This window comes from Stegostoma tigrinum, chromosome 14, assembly GCF_030684315.1.
Source record: "Stegostoma tigrinum isolate sSteTig4 chromosome 14, sSteTig4.hap1, whole genome shotgun sequence".
NCBI classification, from domain to species: Eukaryota; Metazoa; Chordata; class Chondrichthyes; order Orectolobiformes; family Stegostomatidae; genus Stegostoma; species Stegostoma tigrinum.
Genome location: NC_081367.1, coordinates 31,601,461 through 31,612,861, shown reverse-complemented (window position 1 = coordinate 31,612,861; position 11,401 = coordinate 31,601,461). Strand labels below are relative to the sequence as shown.

General features: G+C 40.0%; 1 protein-coding gene across 4 annotated transcripts in view; it reads right to left on the bottom strand.

Moving 5' to 3' along the window:
- Positions 1 to 297: 297 nt before the first annotated feature.
- Positions 298 to 11,401, bottom strand: part of serpini1 (serpin peptidase inhibitor, clade I (neuroserpin), member 1) — a 35,086-nt gene continuing 23,982 nt past the window's right edge. For all 4 annotated transcript variants that reach the window (XM_059651074.1, XM_048541946.2, XM_048541945.2 and 1 more), the window contains exons 6-9: positions 9,010 to 9,107; positions 4,888 to 4,974; positions 966 to 1,055; positions 298 to 693 (exon numbers count right to left, since the gene is read on the bottom strand). In XM_059651074.1, the coding sequence (XP_059507057.1) occupies positions 617 to 693; positions 966 to 1,055; positions 4,888 to 4,974; positions 9,010 to 9,107 (352 nt within the window). In that variant the 3' untranslated portion in view covers positions 298 to 616. The remainder of the gene's footprint in view (positions 694 to 965; positions 1,056 to 4,887; positions 4,975 to 9,009; positions 9,108 to 11,401) is intronic.

Genomic DNA, 11,401 nt, shown 5'->3' with positions numbered 1-11,401 from the left:
ATTGGCAAACACTCTAATCCTGATATTGGAAGGGGAAACCCAAGAAGCCAGCCTACCCCAGTCCTCCTAACTCCAGCTAACCTCAAAATAGAGGTCACTAGTTAGTCATTAATAGTCTACTTAAGATCCTCAATTGTGGCAAGGACAGCGAAGAGTTAGCCTTTATCTTTCCTGTTCTATTGTGATTGTGTGAATAGGTTGGAGTGGGTGCAAGGGAAGGGCCACTTGGGTGATTTCTGGAACACTACCTGCAGCCCAGAAAATACTGAAATGAAATACAAATATCTAAGCAAAGGCTTGGCACATAACTTTCACTTTATTTTTAAAACTACCATTGTAGCATTAAGAGTATTACCAAGGGCTTCATAATTAAATAGTTTAGAACGTTATAAATATGGAACAATGTTCATGTATTTAGGAGAGGAAGGTGACAGTACAATAACAGTACTACAAAACATGTTGTAAATACAGACTTCTCCTACAAATTTTCTCTATTCTTTTACTTCAGCTAGTTATGACAAAAATTACCAGACTGTAAAAGTGCAAAACTGCAAAACACATCATTTATGAATGAAAAGCTGTTAAATGAGGCATTATCAGTGTAAAACTGGTGCATCTACAAAGCTTCAAAATCATGTCTATTTGGATTAATATCTTCAGGGTGCATGACTCTGCCCATGAACAGGATGGTACCTAGAAAGGAAGAGAAATAGGTCAGTCTTTAGGTTATAAAAAGTAGTTACATTTATCCAGTTATTTTGTATATTTTTTAATAATGCATAGCTTTGGATTAAGTCCTTGACTAATAAAGTAACAATTTGTTTGTTTTCACAACTTTTAGCAGTTTATATTTAGGGCGGTGCATTATTCATAATAAGTATCTTTTTGTATTGTGTAATACTAACATACAAAATGTGAACTTGATTTTTGCTGTTAGTGCTGATACATTGGTGTTAGGAAATTACCTGTCCTTCGATTTCTGATCAGAAAGAAAAATGGATGATCAGCAATGATCTGAGGATTAAGGACCATCATTCTGCTAACAGCAATCATTTCTGCAAAGAACAAATACAAATACAATCCAATTAGATGTTGCTGGAAATTCATTAGTTTAATTTGACTATTTGGATTTGCCAGTCTGAAGAAGGAGATGTACATGATAGTAAATGAGAAGGAAATGGTTAATCTAAATCAAACGACCCACAGCAACATTTGATCTAGCTCTTTTAACAATGACTGCAGCTGAACAAATAGCCACCAATATATTTGTGTCAGCTGTATGTCATGAGCCAAAAAGGAAAAAAGAAGATGCGTCATACAAGTACAGATTTCCCCACAGAACACCTTAAATATACCAAAGGCAACAAAATAACCTGCATAAATGATAAATTAACTAGCATATTCATTCCCCAGTCCAACTCCTGATAATTAATAATATAAACAACGTCTTGATCAATTTTCCTTTGAAATTGCTTCCAACATGGTTTTCCTAAGCACCTTGAAAGACAATGGATAACAAGGAACAATTGGCTTACAGCTACGGAACATGATCAAGGATGTGGAGTGAAATCTCCTGTTCTCATGGGTTGTGAGCTTGGAGGTGGTAAGGGCATGTAATTAAGTCAGTGGTTGCACACCTAAATCCCACTCGTTTCTCACCTACGTGTTGATTTTGGTGGGAAGGTCCACATCTGACCTACCCATCCCACTGTCAGTCAAGGCCCTTAGATGACCAACTAATAGCCGATTGAGAACCACATACATCTCCTTGCCTCCCATAATCCCCAACACGTGAAGACCCCCTTACATTACCCACTGTGGCCTCAGCCTTAAGTGATTATGGAACTCTTTAGGGGGTGGGAGGGGGAGTGGTGGGAAAGTTCTTCTTGGAGCAGTCACTGCCTCCTCAGTGGCACTGCTGCTGTGAGAGCTGCCAGCCCCTGATTGGCTGGAAGCTATCACTAGTTGGGACTTATGTCCTCAGAATCGTGATTCCACAGGAAGTCCCATCACCTTATCACTGCCCGAGTGGTTTGTGGTTCAAAACGTCTGTCTGACAAAAAGCAATGCAAGTTTCTCACATGTTGTACAAGGGTGTAACTGGATAATTAACAGTGCTTTCAGCCACCCGATTATGGGTGTAATGGCTTAAGGACACAGGAAGAACAACATATTTAACCCTTGAAGTACAAACACCTAACGTTGAGCTCTCCCACACAGAAATTATTACTGTGATTATTGTACCAATGTAATTTGTAGTTCTTTTAGATTAGATTACTTACAGTTTGGAAACAGGTCCTTCGGTCCAACAAGTCCACACTGCACCTTGAAACATCCCACCCAGACCCATCCCCCTATAAACCACACACCCCTGAACACTACGGGCCATTTAACATGGCTGATCCACCTAGCCTGCACATCTTTGGACTGTGGAGGAAACCCACGCAGACACGGGAAGAATGTGCAAACTCCACACAGGTCACCCAAGGTGAGAATTGAACCCGGGTCCCTGGCGCTGTGAGGATGCAGTGCTAACCACTGAGCCACCATGCCGCTATCATGCGACAAACTACATCTTGCTTCACACAACAGCCTCTTTCTGGTACGTGACCCAGTGGCTGTTCTCTATCACACAAAACCAAGAAGGCCCTGCACATTACTGCCAGGAGACAAAAAAAGGTGGGAGCAAATCTATCCAATTTTGTTTTTAACCATGATAAGCTGTGGTGAGGATCCACACCACAACATTTTGGTGCTCCAGCCAGCAGACTAGACTCAACGCAATGAGATTCTACCATGATAAAATAACTGGGCTTTAAGCATAAAATAATTAGGGTCAGAGTTCCAGTACATCTGGCCAAAACAAGTCGAACATTCTACTGGTGATGTTGGGGATGAAGAGAAGAGGAAGAGTTGGAAAGGTAGAGAGGGGATTGCAGGAAAACAAAACAAGACAGGCAAAGATTTGATGTCTTGTATTCAATACTCTGTCTTCTTACATTTCATTAATGTTACAGCATTACATAATTTACACATGCAGTTACAAATATTTCAGGCAAGCTTATGCATGTAACTTAGTCAAGATTTCCTTCACTTATGTCTTAGTTAACTGTTGCAGAAGTCTGGTGCCACAATTTCTTAAAAAGTAAAATGGCAGGAGTTGGAAATCTGAAATAAGCACAGAAAATGCTGAAATACACAAGTATAGGTGTAGAGTTCTAGCTGACAGATTAACTCTTTATCTTCACAGCTGTTGCTTTGGTGAGTGTTTCAGAGTTAATGAATTCCTATTAGTCTATGGAACATCATCATCTTCAGTTTAATCACATTTGGTGGGGGTCAATTACCTTCTTGTTCCTGTCATCATTTTGTTGAAATGGGTTGCTATGTTTCCTTACTAGTCTCATAGTTCTGACTGTTAAATTTCAGCCTATCTCAAAATGTTTGCTTTTAATTTGGAAAATAGGCCCAGTCATGAAGACACTGGCAATCTTTACAAATGGCATGCAAAGGACCAGATCTGTAGTCCTTCCCTGTCTGTTTTGAATGGAGCATGGCTTGTGGGGGGGGGGGGGGTGGGGGGAGAAGAGAAACTGAAGTGGGAAGTGACTTACCAAATGAGAAAACCCAAATTCAACAAGGACAATTCAACTCAAGTTTAAGTAATTTTGCTGAAACAAGTACAAAGAATTGTGAATCCTGAAGAAGTTACTAATGTTCTTGAAGGGCAAATGAAGTCTGAAGTACGGAAAGGCTTGTTGTTTTTATTTAAATTGGCTAAACATTTCAAAAAAAATTGAAAACTGTTGCCCACAGGTGTCTGTTAGAATGGTAAAAAGTGCCCTAGTAATTTCAATTGCTGTTTGTTGACAGTAAGTCTTGCCATTATGCGGCTAACAACTTCCACGATCTAATCATAATGAGCATTGCAAGACAAAGTTTGATTGATGGCTCAAAGAGGTTATTAAAGATTAGCTGTATTTGATGTGGAATTAAGAAAAGTTATTTTCTGTGAGATATTAAGGAGCTGGAATATGGAATGGGCTTTCTCAAATGAGAGTTGTTTGCATTTTGTGGCGAAAGCTGTAATAAATAGATAAATCTTATTTTATTTCATCTTAACAGTGTTGAGATCTGCCCCGACAAATACTTGGTCAATCAACATGCAAGGTGTGAGGACAAAAGATAATGCGTGTAAGAGGGGAAAGGGGAGGAAAAAAGTCAAAGGGAGTGGATGCAGAGGTTACAGGAGGCATGAGTTGGAATGGGGGTTATAAAGGTGCCACTGGGTGGCTGGTGATCAAATGAGGGGGTTAGTGGACTTACTATTTAGCAAATCAATTGGGATGCAGTTCTTCAGAACCGAAAGGACCTTTGGAATCAGCTTGTTTGGGCGTTCGTGTTTGTCTCTAGTTTGTGACTGAAGCACTGGACTTATCTACCATTCTACACTTGCACCCAGCCCCTCCCAGACTGGGAATCATGCCACTCAGAGCATTGTTTCCGGAGGATGATATGCCAAGTTAGCCATCTTGGATGCAAATGTCCGGCCCTATGTTATTAGTCTGTAAACCTGCACAAGATGGCAGTATCATGCTTGCTGCCCATTACACCCAGAACCTGATATTCAGTTCCATTAAGTGCAATGGAACAGAACACAAAGTGTTGCATATAATGGACAGCTGATCCTAAATATCCATTTTTCTACAAATACCAAAGACAAATTTCTATTCCTTAACATCAATAAATATAAATGAATAAAGACCTTACACACTGGCACAGGGGACACAGAATTAAAATCAAAATGTGACAAGAAACTAGAGCTTTTAACATTCTTTCAACCAATGTGCAAGACTCAAATATTTGAGATTTAATACAGCACAATACCCGAGGCTGCAGCTGCTTCAGAACCTTCTTCAGTCACTTCAATAAAAGATGTATGAATAGCCTTGGAAATATGCAAGTCCTTCTTTTCTGTAAATAAGGGAGAGAAAATGACACATTTCACAAGCTAAGGAACCCATTAGCTTTGAAGTAAACTGTCAAACTGAATTACAACACTGAAGTAAAAAATACTGCAGATGTTGGGTGTCTGAAATAAAAATCAAAAATTACTGCAAATGCTTAGGTCAGGTAGCATCTGTGGAGAAAAGGAAAGTTAACAGTTCTGATTAAAATGCCCTTTTATCAGAATTGATAAAAAATGTAATAAATTTTGAGCCAATGGACAAATGCATATAGATCGCACATCTTATTTGGTATCCTTGATTCCCCTGCACAGAGACATCTTCTGAAGTCCAATTGCTCTTTCTTCAGTCAAAATGTATCCTGATGGCAAATTTGGTGAATTAACATTATTTTAATTATTGTTACCACTTAAACCATTACTGACTGGTACTCAATTACACGGTGATAACACTAATCTTTATTTAACTGCAACATAATTAAAAAGGACAATCAGTGCTTTTTATAAAATTAATTAATATATAAAGCATGTTGTGGGGGATGCTGGAAATCTGAAATAAAAACAGAAAATGCTGGAGAAACTCAATAGGTCTGGGAGCATCAGTGGAGACAGAAACACAGTTTAATACTTCAAGTCCAGTATGACTCTTCTTCATAAGCTATTTGTGGGAATTCTTCATGTTGCGTGAGTGCTTTGTTTTCTTGATGATATCACCACTGCTGCACACCAGACATCCCCCAATGTTAATGCTGAGATGGATCAAGTAACAGTTTTTTAAAAAAAAGTGAAACCCATAATTCAGAAGTTGCAGTGCTTTGTAGGCAGCTTCCTTTGAGGTCAACAGCAAAAAGAGTCATTTACTTCCTCATTGGCTACAAATTACAGGCCGATAACATGAAGATGACATTCACAGTTGCAACTGCTTTGCTGTCAAAATTTTTATTTTACTAAATAATTTTTTTTAAAAATTTACTTAAATATCTGGGAGTTACAGATGATGAAATACAACTAATTGTAAATTTAAAGAAAATATTAAATAATTTCTCTTTGCATTTTGTGTCTGGATCTGGCACCTTGGATCTACACTGGATGTTGTCTTTGCCACCACCGAAACACCACTAATCTTGTTGCAGTGTATTCTGATCAGCTCTCCAGCATATTGTGGTGAAGATTTACTACTGGAGAACCAGGGAGTAGAGCTGCCTAACTTATGGGGTGGAATGTTCAAAGCCCAATACCACATGGGCAGTGGCAGGTTAGTTGGATAATGTAGTCTTTTATGCAACTGGTTGCTTCCAATGACCCATTAAGCACCTGTGTGCAACCTCTCAACCCTTGACCAAACATATCAAGGCAGTTACATTGCAATCTGTGCCACGTCATATTTTTCACCCTGTGATGAGGTCAGTGCTGCAGCCCAGGGAATAGGTTTTGCCAGCAGTGCCCTGTTCCTGGGGAAAGCTAACGATAGATTGTACACGTCGCATTGAAATCACTACATATATGGTGCCTACATTCTTGAGAATTTCCATGTTTGTGCTTTGATGCATGGCTGAATGTCTTACAAGGATGTTTACTGGGAGATAAGGGCTACCTTTTGCAACTGTGGCTGGCGAGTGTTACACAACCCCATAATGCAGGCTGAACATAGACTCAATGTAGTCTATTCTTCCACCAGGGCTATGGTGCAGCAGACAATAGGCCACCTGAAGAGAATGTTCTGATGCTCAGATAGGTCTGGGGGTGGGCCTTGTAGTAAAGTCCAGAAAGAGTGTGGACATGATTTTAGCCTGCTGCGCTCTACCAAACTGGAGCAGATAATGAGGGGTCATGATGGATGCTGAAGACCTGAGAGAGTGACAGCAGTTTTCTGAGGAGCATAATGAAGTCAATGACAGAGCGCCTAGGGTGAGGTACAGGCCAAGCAAGAGGTAACTGACTTGGTTCCGGTAGGCATAGTAACTGTTCATTTGCTACTATAAAAGGCAAGCAGAAGCAATCTGCTCCTAGAAGCAAACACAGCTTATCTTTAGCCACTTTTGTTTGCCATTTGTGAATGAAAGTGAATATTCCAAACTGTAGGAATGCTTTCCTGTGTGGACACTCCCACAATCAAACAACAAGGTGATATTATGCTTCACTGGATGACATTGAAAGAGTAGCCCTCTTTCAGACAGACTTTAAAATGGGATAACTCAAGGACAGGTAACCTATGTAGCCTGGTTCTTATAGCTGAATTCACAATGACTACTGATCAGATAGATGGAAAGTAGGTTTATATTTACAGATGTGCACTTGTATTTGAAATGCACGTGCATTGGAAGGGTTCCTTAACCATTCCTCTCCCATCATACACAGCTGTTGGCTCACAATGCTCGACGTGGTGCATGGCCTGACTTTAAAAATGGTGCCAGCACAGATGGTCCCAAGGTATCCCACCTGCGGTAAGTAATTACCATCAATATTAAATGGAAGATAACATATGCAGGGTGCCACAGAATCATGGTGTATAGTTAATGAGGTGAGCGGTGGAGAACAGCATGAGAAGACCTGCTTGCGTTCACGAAGCAAAACCTTTCACGAAACTCACTGAAATGGATACCACTTATTTCTAGTCAAATTCAGCCTTTTGTGTTCATATCAATATCATTGATGTACAAAAATGTTACCAATTTGGGCAATTTACTTGCAGAGGTTTATTTCAAATAGAAGGCCCGAGACCAGTGTATTGCCATGCCTAAGCTATTGCAATACCGAAGCCCAATACGAAGAGAAAAAGAGTGGGCCTCTCCTTGGTGCTCCAATTTCTTCTAAAATATGGCCAGTGCCTTCTGTGATTGAATGAGAGAAGTGTGACAGTGCATATTTGCTGTGGGGCAGCAGTCAGAATTCAACTGACTGAATAAACAACTTAGTTTAATAACGTCACTCACACAATAATAGGCATAGTAGTTGTCATTAAAATTTAACTGCAATGATCTGTAACTTGTAATTTTGTGCTCGAGTGCTAGACTTCAAATTAACAGCACTTTGTGATTTTTTTTTTCTAACCCAAAATTCACAAATAGACAATTTTAAAAGTAGGTTTTGAACTGTGGTCATGTCTCTCTCTCTCTCTCTCTCTACAGCCTCCTTTTGACCAAGTTGTAACTGTGCTGCTAGCTTAGGTCAACTGCCCCTGTGTATCTGTGCCACGTTCATCCTTCACTTCAATATCATCAGCGTACCCCGACAGTACCTGAAATACAAATCCTGCACATTGGGATAAACTTAAAAGCGGAGGTAAACGACTAGACAAGACAACCAAAATTGAAAATGAGAGTTGCTTTTGCTGACTATAAATAGCAAAAAACCATTCCAGCAATTAGGGGGTATTCTTTTTACAAGGATATTTGAAAGTAACCGCAATAATGTTAAAATTCATCTTTGTAAACAGGCAAGCTTCAGAGACACCAGTCTTTATTTCCAAAGTGCCACAACCTTTTCAGTATTGTTACCATTACACTATTTACATTCAGGAGGGGGCGGGGGGGGGTCACTGGACCCGAAACATTAACTCTCTGCCTTCTCTCCGCAGATGCTGACCGACCTGCTGAGATTCTCCAGCAACTTCTGATCGTGTTTCTAAAAAACAATTCTCGTTCCTCCAATATCATCAGCTATTAATTCATCCTAACAACCAGTGCTGAAGGGAAGGGCTGCCCGTCTACAGCATTAGAAGAAAGTTTCAAAGATTTGTTACTGCAGCTAGTTTTAAACAGAATTTTACATGCACTGAAACAGGCAAATGAGACAAACTTTAAGTGAGGAGAAAAACAAAAACAGAAGTTTGTAGAAAAGCGCAGCAGGTCTGGCAGCATCTGTGAAGACAGAAAGAAAATCAAAGCTAATGTTTCAGGTCACTGGACCCAAAATGTTAACTCTGTTTTTTTACAGATGCTGCCAGACCTGCTGAACTATTCCAGCAATTTCTGTTTTTGTTCCTGATTTACAGCATCCACAGTTCTTTTGGTTTTTATTTAAATGGGAAGAACTTTACTTACCAGTCATTACTGAGAGGTCAGCCTCAGCACCAAACATTTCAGAGATTCCTAGGCCAGTGAGAACTTCCTTCAAATCAATATTCTGTGTCATTTTGAATCTAGCAACATAATTTTATATGCATTTAAACAAAAATGAAAACAAGAAAGTTGGAATTCATTGTAAACATTTCTTTTGCTTTAATTTTAAATGATAGATCAACGTTTATTAAAGGAGAAAGGTTTCTTCTGCAGAGCTGAAAAGGATTAATGATATCACTTCTGTAAAGCAAAAATCAACTGTTGCTGCTATAGTGCTTAATATATTCCCCTTGAACTGCAATTCCAAAACAACAATTAAAAAAAACCTTGTTCACACAGAGTTAGCACAAGCGGCAATCTCAACTGTAAAATAATTTTTTTTGTTCAGTATGTGAAAACACTTATTGCAGAAGGAGCAAACCTTGACCTTCTCTTGGGACATCAGGCATGGCAAGTGGCTGAGGTGTCATTGGGGGAGCACTTTGTGGCCAGTAATCATAATTCTGTTAGCTTTGAAATACCTATGGAAAAGGACAGATCTGATCCAAAAGTTAAAGTTCTAAATTGGAATAAGGCCGATTTTGACGGTATTGTGCAAGAACTTTCAAGAGACTGTTTGCAGGAAAAGGGACGGTTTGGAAATGGGAAACTTTCAAAAATGAGATCACGAGAGTCCAGAGGCAGTATGTTCCTGTTAGGGTGAAAGGCAAGACTAGATGACTAGAGAAATTGAGGCTGTGGCCAAGAAAAGGAAACATATGACAAGCATATACAGCTGGGATCGAATAAAAGGGAAATCCAGAGGGCAAAAAGGGGACATGAGATACCTTTGGCAAATAGAGTTAAGGAGCATCCAAAGAGATTCTGTACATACACTGGGGACAAAAAAAAAGTAAATAGGGAGAGAATAGGACTCCTTAAAGATCAACAAGACTGTCTATGAAGTATTTCGCATCAATATTTACGGTGGAGGGGGATATGGAATCTAGAGAACATGAGGAATAAATAGTGGTATCTTGAAAAAATGGCAATATTGCATTGGTGGTGGTGCTGGACTTAAAATGCATAAAGGTGGACATATCCCTGTGACCTGATCAGGTGTATCCCAGAACTTAATGGGAAGCTAGAGAAGGGATTGCTGGGCCTTTTGCTGAGATGTCAGTATCATCGATAGCCACGGGTGAGGTGTCACGATACTGGAGGGTGGCGAATATGGTGCCACTATTTAAGAAAAGTAGTAAGGAAAAGCCAGGGAACTACAGGCCAGACATCGGTGGTGGATAAGTTGTTGGAAGGGAATCCTGAGGTACTAGAGTTACAGGTATTTGGAAAGGCAAGAACTGATAGTCAGTATGGTTTTGTGCATGGGAAATTGTGTCTCACTAATTTGATTGAGTTTTTTTGAAGTGACGAAGAAGATGGATGAAGGCAAACAGTGAATACTGTCTATATGGGCTTCAGCAAGGTGTTTGACAAGTTTCTGCATGGCAGACTGGTTAGCAAGGTTAGATCACATGGGATCTGGGGAGAGCTGGGCATCGGGATACAAAATTGGCTCGAAGATAGGAGAGAGAGGGTAGTAGTGGAGGACTGTCTTATTTCAGTCTGAAGGCCTGTAGCCAGTGATGTACTGCAAGAAAATCGGTGCTGGGTCCACTATTTTTTATCATTTATGTAATGATTTGGATGCAAATACAGAAGGAATGTTAGTAAGTTTGCAGAGGACACCAAAATTGGTGGTATAATGAACAGTGAATAACATTATCTCAGACTACAACAGGACCATAGCGAAGGCGGCATTTGGTATGCTTGCTATATTGGTCAGTGTATGGAGTATAGGAGTTGGGAGGTCATGTCATACCGGACATTGATTAGGCTACTTCTGGAATACTGCATTTAATTCTGGGCTCCCTGCTGTCGGAAAGCTGTTGTGAAATGTGAATGGGTTCAAAAAAGATTTACAAAGATGTCGCCGGAGTTGGAGAGTTTGAGCTACAGGCAGCAGCTGAATGGGCTGGGGTTATTTTCCCTAGGGCATCAGAGGCTAAGGGGTGACCTTGTAGAGGGTTATAAAATCGTGTGGGACATGATAGGGTGAATAGTGAAGGTCTTCTTCCCAAGGTATGGGGGTTCAAAACAGCAGGAGCTAGGTTTAGGGTGAAAGGAGAAAGAAAGATTTAGAAGGCACATAAAGGGGCAATTTTTTTTCCACAGAGGGTTGGGCATGTATACCAGAGGCAGTGATGTAGGCTGGTACAATTACAACTTTTAAATAGCATCTGGATTGGGTATATGAATAGGAAGGGCTGAGACGGATAAAGGCCAAATGCTGGCAAATGGGATTGGATTTATTCAGGATATCTGGTCGAGTTGG